This window comes from Coptis chinensis, chromosome 1, assembly GCF_015680905.1.
Source record: "Coptis chinensis isolate HL-2020 chromosome 1, ASM1568090v1, whole genome shotgun sequence".
Taxonomy (NCBI): domain Eukaryota; kingdom Viridiplantae; phylum Streptophyta; class Magnoliopsida; order Ranunculales; family Ranunculaceae; genus Coptis; species Coptis chinensis.
Genome location: NC_141456.1, coordinates 26,720 through 41,502, shown reverse-complemented (window position 1 = coordinate 41,502; position 14,783 = coordinate 26,720). Strand labels below are relative to the sequence as shown.

General features: G+C 37.7%; 3 protein-coding genes across 9 annotated transcripts; 1 reads left to right on the top strand and 2 right to left on the bottom strand.

Annotated features, from left to right (window-relative positions):
- The first annotated feature begins 1,711 nt into the window (after nt 1-1,711).
- On the top strand, nt 1,712-3,884 carry LOC147521005 (palmitoyl-acyl carrier protein thioesterase, chloroplastic-like). Its single transcript, XM_086581517.1, has 6 exons — nt 1,712-2,169; nt 2,291-2,424; nt 2,541-2,654; nt 2,753-2,921; nt 3,017-3,085; nt 3,190-3,884. Exons 1-6 carry the CDS (start codon nt 1,780-1,782, stop codon nt 3,514-3,516), a joined length of 1,203 nt encoding a protein of 400 aa, XP_086437643.1. The 5' UTR covers nt 1,712-1,779; the 3' UTR covers nt 3,517-3,884.
- A 733-nt stretch (nt 3,885-4,617) lies between these two features.
- LOC147521004 (Pentatricopeptide repeat (PPR) superfamily protein) lies at nt 4,618-7,751 on the bottom strand. Of its 5 annotated transcripts, XM_086564557.1 has the most exons (3): nt 5,443-7,548; nt 5,030-5,298; nt 4,677-4,864 (listed from the first exon to the last, which is right to left on the bottom strand). In XM_086564557.1, exons 1-2 carry the CDS (start codon nt 7,423-7,425, stop codon nt 5,032-5,034), a joined length of 2,250 nt encoding a protein of 749 aa, XP_086420683.1. In that variant the 5' UTR covers nt 7,426-7,548; the 3' UTR covers nt 4,677-4,864; nt 5,030-5,031. The 5 variants fall into 5 exon arrangements, 3 of the variants coding, with proteins under 3 accessions (XP_086415701.1, XP_086425443.1, XP_086420683.1); XR_015202820.1 differs by lacking the exon at nt 5,443-7,548 and adding an exon at nt 7,560-7,751 and having other exon boundaries at nt 4,618-5,292; XM_086559575.1 differs by having other exon boundaries at nt 4,618-5,298.
- A 1,259-nt stretch (nt 7,752-9,010) lies between these two features.
- Nucleotides 9,011-13,398, bottom strand: LOC147521003 (protein DETOXIFICATION 14-like). Of its 3 annotated transcripts, none has more exons than XR_015217590.1 (8): nt 12,905-13,398; nt 11,124-11,668; nt 10,894-10,980; nt 10,588-10,644; nt 10,254-10,492; nt 9,964-10,169; nt 9,449-9,747; nt 9,011-9,278 (listed from the first exon to the last, which is right to left on the bottom strand). XR_015217590.1 is itself a non-coding variant. In XM_086595216.1 (8 exons), exons 1-7 carry the CDS (start codon nt 13,142-13,144, stop codon nt 9,682-9,684), a joined length of 1,440 nt encoding a protein of 479 aa, XP_086451342.1. In that variant the 5' UTR covers nt 13,145-13,398; the 3' UTR covers nt 9,011-9,278; nt 9,658-9,681. The 3 variants fall into 3 exon arrangements, 2 of the variants coding, with proteins under 2 accessions (XP_086451342.1, XP_086459407.1); XM_086595216.1 differs by having other exon boundaries at nt 9,658-9,747; XM_086603281.1 differs by lacking the exon at nt 12,905-13,398 and adding an exon at nt 11,774-12,041 and having other exon boundaries at nt 9,658-9,747.
- Nucleotides 13,399-14,783: the final 1,385 nt, after the last annotated feature.

The following is a 14,783-nucleotide window of genomic DNA, read 5'->3' as shown; positions in this document are numbered from 1 at the left end:
AATTCGACCCAAGGCACCTCGTCGCTACTTCTCTTCACAGTCATATTTGATCCCACATGAAGCTCAAAACCAAAGATGAATCAAATAGGCCATTCTGTGACAATTCACATCTATGCAAAAACACTGTTTACGCTCATGAGAATCTTTGAATCTGATGGTTTATAGTTGTACTTTGAGCTGTATATTTTAAGCCCATGGAATCTGACAGTTCAACCGTTGTACTTGTAGTCCTTTACCTTGAGCTGTGTAAGTGTGTGCTTGCTCTTTCAGATCCTAGAGACAGAAAATTTTAGGGCTTTGAAGTTAATATTAAGATTCATTTTGGAACAGCTAAACGTCAATTGCCAATTTTCTACCAAATTTGATTTTGTTTTGATATATGATGGAACTTCCATAGAAAAGATGGTGATTGCACTCTCTTTTATGCCATTGTAGTGCAAAGCAACCTAAACATACTTTCATTTTTTGATCTTACCACCTCGTTTACATAAAACATAACAAGTCCTTAGGTTTCTCTGATATTGCCTATGAAAATGTCGAATCAAGAGGCAAAATCAAGGGTCTAATTTGGCTTATTATGTCTTCAGGGTGAAGCGGTGAACAAAGGCATGTTCTAACATAGTATACTAGCTAGGTTTATGCTATGGGTTGAATCATTTGATGGAGTGTTAGGGGTGTAACCATCCTTGAATTTTGTTACAAACTTACAACAGAGTGGAAAGAGGTATCATTGAGTTTGAGGTGATCGATTAACTTGGAGGTATCATTCTCTTTCGAAAAAAGAAAGAGGAACGACAGGAAACAACCCTGTTAAAGAGTTGTTAAAGAGTAATTTTAAACACCTCCGTCAATTACTTTAATCATCTTATTCAGTAACAATACTATTCAGTAATGTAGTCAGTAATGTTGGATTATACTCATGTAAACGAAAAAATGCACAAAAACCAGTATCTAGGAACTCCATCAGGAAAAAGCTAAAATATATGGATCCAAGTCTTCAGAAAGCCTAAAAAAGAGTCTTCTGAGAGTGACAAACATACCATGAAAATGCTTTCTTTGAATATAAAGCAAGTCGATTCAGACTAAAATTTGACTAAATATGATTCCAAGTCGAGTTGGAGGTTCAGTCAAATACATGTTTACGGAATGAATAAGCCTGAGTCGAATCAGCTTGACCAGTATGAATTAATTTGTACTAAGTTTTGGTGCTACACCAATCTATGCTGGTTTTTAGGATAATAAACACAGTATTTAGTCTTGACCATACTCTTCAGTCTCCACTCTTTTTACGATAATAAACACAGTATTCAGTCTTGCTAATTCTGTTACTAAAAAGCTGTTACACAAGGCGAACCCTTACTTTGATAATATGCATAAATACAAAGCCAAGATCATAGGAACATACAAGACTCGGATGTCTTTTCCATGCTCACCTGCACTTCCCACACTTAAACTCCTAATCATATTGCCACTTTTGTCCTCTTCATATTGCCACTTTTGTCCTCTTCAGTCTTCCTAAACGTTTATTCCTAAGATACTACATTTTAGTTCTACACTTCTTTCACATACCATTAACAAGAAATAGCCTTAATTGATGAATTCAATTAATTAATTATTACCTGCGTTTACCTTATTTTTATCTTTAAAAAATATACCTTCCTTTGACACATCCGCCAACTATATAACCTATATAACACACTCATGGTCCCCAAGCTTCCAAAATTTCAAAAACTCTCTCTCTCTCTCTCTCTCCTCTCTCCTCTCTCTCTCTCTCAAAGCATGGCTTCTCTTGCTTGTTATGTTTCCTTTGCCCCCATCAGATGTTCTTCTAATAGAGACAACAATCCGAACAACCAACAACTTAATTCCATGAAAATAAATGGGACTTCGGCAATGTCCACAACCAAGATTGAGGGACTAACTCAGTCATCAACTGGTCTTGGTACTACACTAGTTGCTGTTACTTCCAGAGCTGAGACTGAATATAACACTAATACTAAGGAACAGACTAGACAAAATATTCCAACAGAGAAACAGTTGGTTGATCCATATCGTCAAGGCTTGATCATTGATAATGGGGTTGGATATAGACAGACTGTTGTTATAAGGTCTTACGAAGTCGGTGCTGATAAGACTGCCACGCTTGAAAGCATCCTGAATCTTCTTCAGGTAGTGGTCTTATACTCTGGTCCTACAGAGCAATATGTTGTATAAAATGTGCTTATTGGGAACTAGTACACTAGTACTTCCATTTAACTCTACACGTTCTGAATATTTTGAAATGATGCAGGAAACTGCCTTGAACCACGTCTGGATGTCAGGACTTCTAAGTGATGGCTTTGGGGCTACCCATGGCATGATGAAGAACGATCTCATATGGGTTGTGACAAGATTGCAAGTCCAAGTTGATAGCTATCCCATCTGGTGAGTCCTATTGTGATAAACAGCAGTGTTTGATAATCCTCCTTTGGGATAAGATTAGGCCATTCTATTTTTTATGGCAAAACTCTTAATCCTCATCTACATAACGACTTCTGCAGGGGTGAAGTACTGGAAGTTGATACATGGGTAGGAGCCTCAGGAAAGAATGGGATGAGAAGGGATTGGGTTATCCGAAGTCACGAGACTGGACATGTTTTTGCTCGTGGAACCAGGTACGAAACTTAGTAACATTGTTTTTGTTTTTATCAGTTCTGTTTATTCCTTTGATGGTTCGATACTCATTCTAATTTAGTTGCTGAACATGAAACAGTACCTGGGTGATGATGAATCAAAAGACGAGGAGACTCTCAAAAATGCCAGAAGAAGTAAGAGGCGAAATCTCACCTTGGTTCATCACCAAAAAAGCCATCCCTCATGATGCCTCATTGAAAATCAAAAAGTTGGATGACAAGGCGAAGTATGTGACGACCAACTTGAAGGTAAACAAATATTACCAGATAACATACTGTTGTTAGCACATTTCTAACTTCTAATTTACGAAGCAAACTTATACGTACAATTTTGAATTTTGTAGCCAAAGAGGAGTGACTTGGACATGAATCACCATGTCAACAATGTGAAATATGTTAGGTGGATGCTTGAGGTAAATACATAGATGTTCTTGAGACGCATCTAGTGTTCTTCCTTCTTTTTTCTTCTCCTCCTTTAGATTTCGTCCTCACAAATCTATGATTTATTGAATTTCAGACAATTCCTGACAAATATTTGGAGAGCCACCAGCTATCCAGTATCACTCTGGAATATAGGAGGGAATGCGGACGTGCAGATATCGTTCAATCCCTTTGTGACCCTGAAGAAGATGAAGTTCAGCAAGGCAATGACATTAACATACTTAATGGATTTTCATTGCCATCAGATATTCTTGTAGGCCGTGGACTCATGGGGTCCTTCGACATGGGACCAATGAAATTCACACATCTCCTCCAAATCAAAGGTGAAAGAGAAAATGAAGAGATTGTTAGAGGAAGAACTACATGGAAAAGAAAGATATCCACCATTCCGTTTTCTATCTAAGAAAATTATAGGTACCATCCCATATGGAGTTTGTTGCATTAGTGGATTTGATTAAAAGAGATTGGGTATCAGGAAAAGATGTTGGCTACCTGGTTGTGAGGTGTAAGTAAAAGGATTCAATTCGTGGAGGTATTTGCAGGTCCACAAGGTTCATTGCATGCTAGGTATCCTGTACAAGTTTAATCCATACGTCACATTCCCCTGTTCTCCAAAAAAAAAAAAAAAGGGGAAAACATATCTTACGAAGTTTCCTATGTACTTTGATATTTGAAACGTCTTCTTCTCTGCCAAGCTTTTATTCATTTTAATGGAATTAGATTATGTACATGTCACACCTTGCTATATATGAAACAGTATGGCTTGGAGTACTTAATTTGCAGGATTAGCGTAAATGCAAAATTTCTTATGTTATTATCGAATTTCCTTTATACAGTACAACACTTAGTAATGCAATCTTTTCTGTAGTCACCTTTGTCACAATATGGTATTGTGCCAATTGTCCCAAACAAACAACAAAAATGTTGAGAAGTAGGAAAGTAACGCCAGTGTGATACCGTATGTGGTATAAGTGTCCAAGAAGTATTACTGAAGTAGCCATATTAGAATTGTCCATGGATACGGACACATTGGGCACATCGAAGTATATGGGTATCAAGTGTCGCTGAGAAATTAACCTCCCTTTGATCTGTCCGGATTATTTTATTGAAGAAATCTGGCAATTCCAAAGTCAGAATTCCTTCAATATATGTCTTAGTAAGTGCTCTTTTAATTGGGAATTTGCAGGTTAAAAAAACAAAACAAGGCCAATGCAGGAATATTACCAACTTAACTAATTGAATCCCCCAACAGTAAATAGCCCGAAGGCCTGGAGTTTCTGTCACAACTCACAAGTCACAATCAGAACAAGTAGTCTATCACGAAGCTGCTCATTCGAATTTTCCATCAGCTATTTTCTATTGCAGCACCAAAGAATAATTACTAGTCTGGTAGGTTTCCCTCTTATGGTTTGTATTGCAATTTCACAGGGGCATATAATAATACATTAATATCACTATATTCTAAAAGGAAAAGAAATGGAAAAGATGAATAGAGATTAGAGTATACTGTAAATTTTCTTCTTAATTAGAAATGTATTGTAAGAGATCATGAACAAACAACACTTTCACATATTGGCAATTCCATTTCTACCTCGTAAAATTAGTCAGGCAATTCTCTGAGCGGAGCATCTTCGACAAACTACATGACCACAAGGAACTATAGTTGTATCGACCTCAGCACTTAGACATATCCGGCACGACCAAGCTGCTTTTGCAGAATCAGCTTCTTTAACCGCAGCGTCTACCTTTTCCTGCAAATCTGTTCAATATCAGCAACTAATTTGAAAGATAAATTAACTCAGTCACAAGTATCTTATAACTTGGGTAGTAGATAGATAAAATTCTTCAAATCGGTGCATAAATGAAGCCAGTAGCCTATGTTTGCACTGGGAGCTTAAAGACTTCAAAATGATTACCGTCAGTGTAATAATTGTCCATAAGGACCAAAACAACAAGATTGTACTATTTTATCTGTGTGTGTGTGACAGAAGTGAGAAGGAAGACTTTCAAGTAAAAGTGCAGCCTGAGATTCTTTAAGTTGTTCTTGCAGAGTCAGAGACGTTTGCAGAAGGGATTGCTTTTCGGTGTCCATACTGATCCCAGCCATGGATAGCATGTCATGGACAGCCTGCACCAACTCTGCCGCAGACACTCGGCCATATTGGAGGTCTTTGGCTGTCTGTGGCTGCCCCAAAAAATAAACAGTCTCAGTATGGCGCTTCATGAAATCAGCTATATGACTATATCATTTAATTAATGGAAAAAGCATCATACAGAATCAGCAAACTCAATATTGTAAATTTTATGTGTGATGAATTTTTCACTCAACTGTCTCTTTTATAGTGAAATCACTTCCTAGTACAACATTGTCAAGGAACAAGGAAGCGCGAAGCTTATAATCTTTTGCAAGTTGCTTGAATAATGCAGTGTGAGTACAAATATCTGGCTGGACTTCTCTCTCCAGCATTTGGCTGTACAATCTTAGCGCTTCTTGCCAATTGCCGATGTTGCAGTTCTCGTTTATTAGTAGAGTGTAGGAATACTTATTGGGGACCAACCCTTTCTCTTCCATTTCATCAAAAAGTCCGTAAGCTTGTTCTATTCTCCGCATTTCGCACAAACCATTTATCATGGCATTGTAGGTAATCACATTTGGCAAGACCCCCTTCTCCTGCATCTCTGAGAAGTACTTAAAGGCAAGTGCAAGTCTCCCTTTGACTGCATGACCGTGAATCAACACCGTGTAGGTAACAACTGAAGGAGACAATCCTTGACTCAGCATTTCATCAAAGACCTGTCTAGCTTCCTTAAGTTGCCCATTCACAAAATGGGTGTGGATTATGGAAGTATAGGGCATATGATCAGGTACAAGTCCATCTGCAACCAACTTCTGTAACATCAAATGTGCATCTTCCAAAATTTCCAATTTGCACATCCCATCTACCAAAACATTATATGTTATCAAACCAGGTGGGAATCCCTTGGAAAACATTTCTTCTTGTAAACTAAATGCCTTGGATGGGTTACCGAGCTTCATTTCACCACAAATACGAGCAGTGTATGCATAACTATCTGGTTGCAAACCTTCTCTCAGCATCTCCTCATAGAACTCCTTAGCCATGGCTAAATTGCCCATCTTGCAGTTTCCATTCACAAGAATTGTATAGGTAAATATGTCAGGGATAACCCCTTGACGGATCATCTCCTCTTTAAATTGCTGAGCAGACTCCAAGTTTCCCACTCTGCAAAGACCATCCATAAGTGTATTATACGTAACAACAGATGGAGTAAGACGCTTACTCCTTAACTCATCCAACAATAAAAAAGCTTCTTCCAAGTTCCCTATCCTACAGTACCCATATATCAAACAGTTATACGAAACTATATCTGGAACCAAATTGTTGCCCAAGATGTTGCTGAACTGTTCTCTAGCTTCAATCATTCTTCCGCATTTGCAAAACCCATCAACAAATGTGTTATAGGTCGATATCGTGGGAGAAACACCTCTGCTCATCATCTCGTCCACAAGTGCTAAAGCCTCACTGAACTCTTCCTTCATACAATACCCACATATTAAAGGATTATAAGTGTATGCTGAGATCACCAAACCCGATTCCAACATCTTCTCAATCAAATCCTTAGCGTCGTCTAATTGCCCTTTCTTCGACAGCCCATTAATTAAAACATTGTAAGTAACATCAGTGGGTGCACACCCTCTCTCCTGCATTTCTGAAAAGAGGTGTAGTGCTTCATGAATCTCCCCTTCCTTGCAAAACACATCGAGCAATGTATTATAAGTAACAATTGTCGGCCTAATCCCACACTCACCCATCACCTTATATACCTCTCTAGCTTGCCTCACCAAATTCTTATCTCGAAGCATCCTTAGTATCCTATTACAATTCCTCACATCTGGTAACAACCCTTTTCTTACCATCTTATCAAAAGCCACTAAACATAACACAATAATCGAAGTTTTGGTATAAATCCAAAGCAATAAGTCAAGAAGCTTAATTTTCACCTCATTTTTAATGTACCCGTCAATCAGAACATCCACTACTCCAAACAAATTATTCCAAACAATCTTTTCCATAACCGAATACGCGGTCCGCATAAGTTCATTCTCGGCAAGAATCTCTAACATAGTACAAAAACATTCTTCATTGGGATTAAACCCAGGTTGAACTTCTGCCCACCTAAAAAACTTTAAAGCAACTTTGGGTCTCTCTCGAATTGAATCAAGAACACGTATAAATAACTCTTGGTCATTAATAACAACTTGGAATGTATCATTAACCTTATAACCATACATAAATGCACATGGGTTTTTATCAATGGTGTTATAAACTAACTTTTGAAGACGGGTTTTCGTAAAAGAATGTATCTTTCCTTGTTTCGAATGGTTTTGTTGTGAATATGGATTAGAAAGTTTGAAAAAAAACGCACCTTGAAGAGTAAAACTGAAGTTTTTGAAGTGCCCAAGACTGTTGGAGTTCTAACACTGCAGAGGATCATCAGTATTTTGTGTTTTCCTTCTTTTTAACCATTATTGTAAGGAAGAAGAAAGGTTAACAAGAAGAAGAAGAGGAGTTTTGAGTGCACTCCATTAAATATGTGTATGGTTTTCGCTGAAAAGACTATGTGCGCCTGAGGGCCTTTTGGGCCTGAAAACTTTAAAATGGGACTAAAAAGTTGGGTTTGTAGTGTGGCCTAAAGTCTGTGCGATGGAGGCTTAATGCAATGTGGGCCTGGGAACCCCTCAAAAATGTATGCATCTTATATATGGGCCAACGCTTCCGAGGCGGCCTCAAACGCTTTTTAAAACATTGGTTATTATAGACATTAATTATAGTTGAAAGTTTGGAACAAGAATTGATTTGATGCAAGAAATTACGAATTTGAGAGGAAGGACAAACAGATGTGGAAGATTTGATGAATAGTATTACGCTTCTAGAGTGTATATATTCTCATTCGGGGAATATCAACGCTTCCAGGGCGGCCTCAAACGACCTAGTTTTAAAACATTTGGTTACCTCGTCATCAAATCACATACGACATTAATTATAACAAATGAAATTTTGGAACGTTCTATATCATGATTTGATCTTCTAGAAACAATCATTACGAATTTGAGAGGAAGGACAAAGGACAAACATCTTTGGGGATATTTTGGCAAAGTAAGGGGGACCGGTCCACCAGAGTCCAAGTAAAAGTGTTTAACACACCTTGGAATATACACTTACTAATAATAACAATATAATTATAGGCTTAATTGTAGCTTATATATAGCTAATGAAATTATTAAATCCACTTGCTATTTCACATATCAAATCAAAAGATGCATAAAATCTTAACAAAAAGAATTTCTAAAAAAAGGAGATAATAAATAATAACGCTTAGGCAAAAAATGCTTCGATTTTTGTTTTTGACGTTGAATTTCACATATAGGGCCACATTTTAAGAGTTAGAAACAATCATTGTCAAAGTTGTACTTGCTTCTCTTCTCACCGCAAATTACGAACCACTGTAACCACTCCCCATCATTACAAAATTCCTACCACCACCACTTCAACACTTCTTTTCAATTTTAACCATACATTTGTGATTGTCAGGACGTGTTGGATAGAGATCCACCTTTCCTAGCTATAAATACGTCCCATATAAACTACGCCAGACCTGATTCTTCTCTCCCCCTAGAATCGAGAGATAGATACGTAGGCAGTTCGCTCAACAACGAACTTGGTCTTTCCAATATTCAATCCCCTTCTCTTCCTAATATCGTATCGTATGTAAAGGAGGACTAAAACGCTCCTTTACATAGAGTATAGTCCAATTAAGAGTTCCTGTAAAGAAAATAGCACAGAAACGACTAGTGTATTTTGGCGGTTAGAGTGTACTATACTACTATTATGTACTGTCATATAACTGGATACTGCCTAACCCAGCCTCATCGATGTACAGACCTCACCAGAAATCGATTTGATCGAGTGGAAGAAGGTCCAAAACTGGGATATGGTGCTGATGTTTATTACAATGCTTTTTTGGATATAGTAACACAAAGAATCAAGTCGTTGTTGTAGCTGATATATTTCACAGCAGACTCAGCACCCTTGAAGTTCATGTATGGTGTCCCGTCACGTGGATTATCTCATTTGTTTGCCTCATCTGGAAAGGGACTCAAACAATTATTACCAAAGCGCTAAGAGGAGATGCGAGAGAATAATGTGAATTTGAAATGGTTTTGACTTTTGAGGAAAAAAACGATTCTCCTCTTCAGGAGGTTTTCAGACGCATATATGGTGTCGGGAGTAGGCGATGGATGGTTCGAGGAATACCTTCCTTGAGAGCGATTTTTGGTACTACCATGCACCCGCAAAGGTTTCTTACTAAGATATGCTCTTGCAGGGTGGTTTACTTGTGAGCCATGAAACAGCAAAGGTATACTGATCGACCAAACAAACAGTAACGTACGTAAAAGGAGCTGTAGGGAGCAAATACATTTCTAACAACACTTAATTATTCTAAGAGTTATGAATAGACTCACTAAAAATTGGCGTTTCAGAAACCATTATTCACTTGCTTCATTCTCTATCGAAGGTCTACCCTCAAATATCCTCTCTTTTGCCTTCAGTGCCTACAAGAGACATGCAAATGCAGTGTTTAAAACATAAACAGTTAAGTTCACCAACAGAGTAAGAAAAGGTAGGTTCAATGAGCACTTGATTGAGAGTTCCTGGACACAGTTAACTGTTTTGGGAATTACCAAGAACTCACAAGTACCATATATTCTGGGTCACCAAGAAGGGCCACAGAGCATACTTTTTAAGCTAAAATGGAATGGGTTACACACCTGTTTTTGCCAATTTGTGGAGCATGTTATAAAAGCGAGTAAAGATGACTGTATGGCAGAACCTATCACTATTCCAATCCAGAGGCCCTTTCCTCCAAAATGTAGACGGAAACCCAACAAAACAGCTAATGGAATACCCGCAAGATAAAAAGACCCAAGGTTAACGTAGGCACCCATATGCTGCCATCCCGTTCCTCTCGCAATACCTGAACAATACAGATTATCTTTCAAACCTCTGTTCAGACAAGAAAATAAAGTTAAAGCACTGACCTACAAAGTTTATATCTAACCTGAGAGGACACCTTGTAGACTGTCCATGATAACTGAGAGACAAACTAAAGGAACGAGTGTTGTGACATAATCTATCACCTCCTTCTCATTACTGTAGGCATATCCCAAGATATTGCGACTTGCAAAAAGAGTGGCACTTACAAAAACCATCACCGTTGCTGCAATTAGCATTACAACACATACAGAAATACGAGCATCCTGTGCGTTCCCAGCTCCTAATTCGTTTGAAACTCGAGTGCTGTAAGGAATGGAAGCAATTGTGAGCACAGTTGTTGAAAAAAACTGCATGAACAAACATTTGAAAACACAAGCAGAAGTAGATGGAGAGTCAACCTTGCAGCCGCACCAAGACCAATCGGAATGGAGTAGAGAAATGAAATTGTTGTAAGGCTGTTTAAAGCAATAGATAAAACAAATGTTATATTCATATACAAAACGATAACTAAACCAAATTAAATATGAGCACTTGCTTGAAAATCTACGAAAAAAGGAAATCAACCCCCCCCCCCCCCCCTCAACAAAGTATGTACCAAAAATAGACTAGTCCCTATTTAAGGGAGCCTGTTGTTTCAACCAGTGAAGGATCAGAACAATTTTCTCATCTCCAGTGATGAGGAGAACGTTAAAAACGTTACTTACCACACAGAGAGAACGGAAGTTTCGAGCTGTGGATTAGGTAACATTCCAGAGAACAAAATTAGCAGCTCAAATGACCACCATTCAAGACTGCACCATATGAAGGAAATGCATTAGGATAGAGAACAAGAATAAATGATTCAATGTGAAGCACATAAAAAGTTAAATAAAAAATAAAATAAAAAGAGCACAAAAAAAAAACGGAAAAATTAAGAATAATAGAACAACATTACCAAATCATTATAGTGGAAGGCACAGCAAGGCGCAAGAACTCTCTAATACCTTTGAGAGCCTCCATCGATAGTGGCACGCGTGTTTTCTCGCAGGATGAGGAGTACTTGACGTACAATAATAAAAATATCAAGTTCAAGCAATAAGATATGTCAATTGCTAGTGCAGCTCCAACTACTCCCAGTCCTGACTTATGCACTAAGACCCAACACAGAGGAACATGAATACAAAGTGCTGCAGAGGAGCTCAAGAGCATTGGAAGGATCAAACTTTGACATTGTAAGTATTTCACCACCGGTTGAAGAATTGCATAAGCTAACAGTGAAGGAATCGACCACATTGCATATTTGCCAGCTTCAAGTGCAATTAGAGGGTCTTGGCCTATGAGAATGAGTAGTTTTCCCATGCTGATCCAAATAAGAGACAGAGGGAGGCAGAGTACTATGAGAGAGATACTAGCACTGTAAGTATAGTGTCCAAGCTTTTGATATTGTTGTGCCCCATAAGCTTGACCACCAAGCGTTTCTAGTCCACTTGCCATTCCTGCCTGCGGGTCATTTAAATCATTTAATCATCAATGCGCAACTCAGAAATTTTGTACCTATTAGACTACATTTGTGGCAAACTATTTCTAGTTTTAAGGTGTACTTACAAGTCTCGAGTAAGAAGAACCCTTTATGGCAGTAGGAAGCAATTTGAACTCAATACAGAGGAAACTCCAAGAAGCATGTGTTTCGGTGTATAAAATTAATAGTCCAGCATCGCCAGATATGAGAGAGTTCATGGATATAAGTGTGAATCTCTTTGAAACTAGCAGCAAAACCTTTCTTGCTTAACGAATATCTCTTGATGTTGGTGAGATTTCGGGTTGTTACAGCAGTTACGACTGAACTAGTGGAGACTAAACATGGAGGCGATAAAATTTCAAACCACAATTGGACGAGGACAGTTTGTATTGTGTGCTGCTCTATAATTTACTCCGCCTTTGCTAAATAATAAGCTTATTTATGTTGTCTTAGGACATCTCCAATGGGGGTGTAAAATTACACCTCCACCTAAGTTCCACGTAGGTGCCATTAGGATTTTACACCTCTAATTATATAGTATTGTATAGCTCATAAATATCCACACTCTAGAGTGTAAAAAAAATAGATTTTAAACTCGGACGTCACTCCAAGTGACGTCCCTCTTTAAGTGACGTCCGAGTTAAAAAATAAAGCTTCAAACGTGTGTTGAAGTGACGTCCGAGTTTTTAAGTTAAACAGACATTATTTTAAGTGACGTCCGGGCTTTTTTTATTAACTAATGGCGAGAGGGGGAATTCCCACCCCCTTTATTATTAGCTAATACACTATTACCTACGGTTTAGCACCCCCATTGGAAAGAGTTTTTTGATATTTGGGGTGTAAAATTTCTATTCTATACGGTTTACACCCCCCATTGGAGATGCCCTTAGTGTTTCTAAGCTAGCTAGCCACACCAGAATTATAAGAATATATGCATTATTACTTGTTTCAAACAGAGACAAGTTGCAGTCCCAATTATTTGTCAAAAGTAGGAACTGAAAGACATCTATTAGTCGTTCATTACGAATGCGATATACACACTTCGAACCCGGTGACTAATATATTCGCTCGTATCCGTTGTTTTTTTGTATAAATTTCCCAAATTTATTAATCAGTATTTTGCAAGTCCACGTTACCACATTGCTGTGAAGAACGTTAGAGAAAGCAATTAATAAAGGACCTCAAATCAAAGAACGTTTAAAAAAAAAACGACTTACAAGAGGACTGAAGCCAGTAACAGCAGTAAGGGAAGTGGCGATAGAAGTGCTAGCAAGAGCAAGTTCACCAAGATGCCCAACCATCATCATTGAGATAACTTGCAACAAATACTGAGACAAGGACACTGCAACCATAGGTCCTGCTAAAAAACCAACCTTCTTCGCTTCCCTTTTAAATACATCCCATGTTAACACCTTTTTCTTCTCCTCTCTCTCCTTCAACAACAACCCCTCCTCCATTCTCTCAATCTCGCTCTCTCTTAAAAAACAGGATTCTCTGTGTATATTCCGATAGCAATTTATTGACAACACGTACCACTAGTACAGAATATGAAAAACTGCACCCTACCAGTAGTACAGAATAAGATCACACAATACTCATTGGGTTTATAGATGACATGGCCTATGGTATGACGACATGGGGACTAAACACAAGTTTGATGATTAGTAGGAGTCAATTTTTGTCCCTAGATATGAGGATTTTGTTACGTAGGAAGTTTGACAAGGCTAGGTGACTCCAGTACTCCACCATGGCCTATGGTCGGGGCCAACTTCCGTCAAACTACACAATCAGCACAAATCTCGATGGGACGGTATTGTGCATCTCAATGGTATTTGGGACAACATTCAGTAGTGATCGATATATACTTAGGCTATTTGTTTTTTTGGGTTAAGTTATAAGAGGGTCTTATAAGACCATGTGTTATAAGAGGGTCTTATAAGATGGTCTTATAAAGTGGTTTGTTTTTATTTTAAGTTCCTCTTAGGGGCACTTGTAAAATAAAAAAAACAAATCTTCACATCTTATAGATGGTTATTTGACAAATATAACTTTAGATATTACATCACATTTAACTTGAATATATTTTTTTGAAACAAACGTATAGTTTGATTTTCTGTTTCAAATCAATTTTGATAATTAAAATATCGATTTTAGGAAACTACTTTAATTGGTGGCGGCGGTGGTAGTGGAGGTGATGATATTGATTTTAATAGCACGATAATGGTGGTGGTAGTAAAAGTGGTGGATGTCTTAATAGTACGGTGGTGGTGGTGGTAGTAGTAGCAATGGAAGTGATAATATTGGTCTTAATAGTACGGTGGTAGTAGTGGTGGTGGTTTTAATAGCACAGTGGTGGTGGTGGTTGTGGTGGTGGAGGTGGAGGTAATGATGGTGGTGGTAGTGGTGATGGTGGTGGTGGTAGTGGCGGCAGTGGTGGTGGTGGTGGTGGTAACCGGTGGTGGCTAGGGTAATAGAGTTATTTGGAAAATAAGATAATGAAAAAGGAAGATGAGAAAAAATGAAATTTAGGGGTATATGGGACGAGGGTGTTTGAGTCATTTTTCAAGTTTTAAGACTTATAGAATTGAAGTAGATCTAATTTTGGTTTTAGGTACATTGAGCCTTTATAAAACATTTCAGTAGAATGCATTTTATAAGAGGCAAAAGTCCTTACAAAAAATTTATAAAATCATTTGGGTTGGATCTTATAAGAGGTTATAAGACATCAAAGTCTTATAGGTAAAACAAATGGCCCCTCTTGACAATTTGTTTTTGCCTCTTATAAGACCTTAAGGTCTTATAAATTATAAGATAATGACTTGATATTTGACATTTTTGGTTTGTTTTTGCTTCTTAAAAGGCATTCTATTATAAATGTCTTATAAAAAAATTACAAAAAACTAAAAGTAGAGATATCTAAGGAATTGGAATATGTCATAATTATTGTGGTCAAAATTGTGATTTTTAGATTTCTTAACTATGAATAAATGTCTAAATCCCAGTGGATGACGATCAAAGAAAAGGGTTTTAGGAAAATCATTCGGTGGAAACTATTATTTTTAGCAATTTAGTTTTTGTCTCATTTTTTCCCCTTAA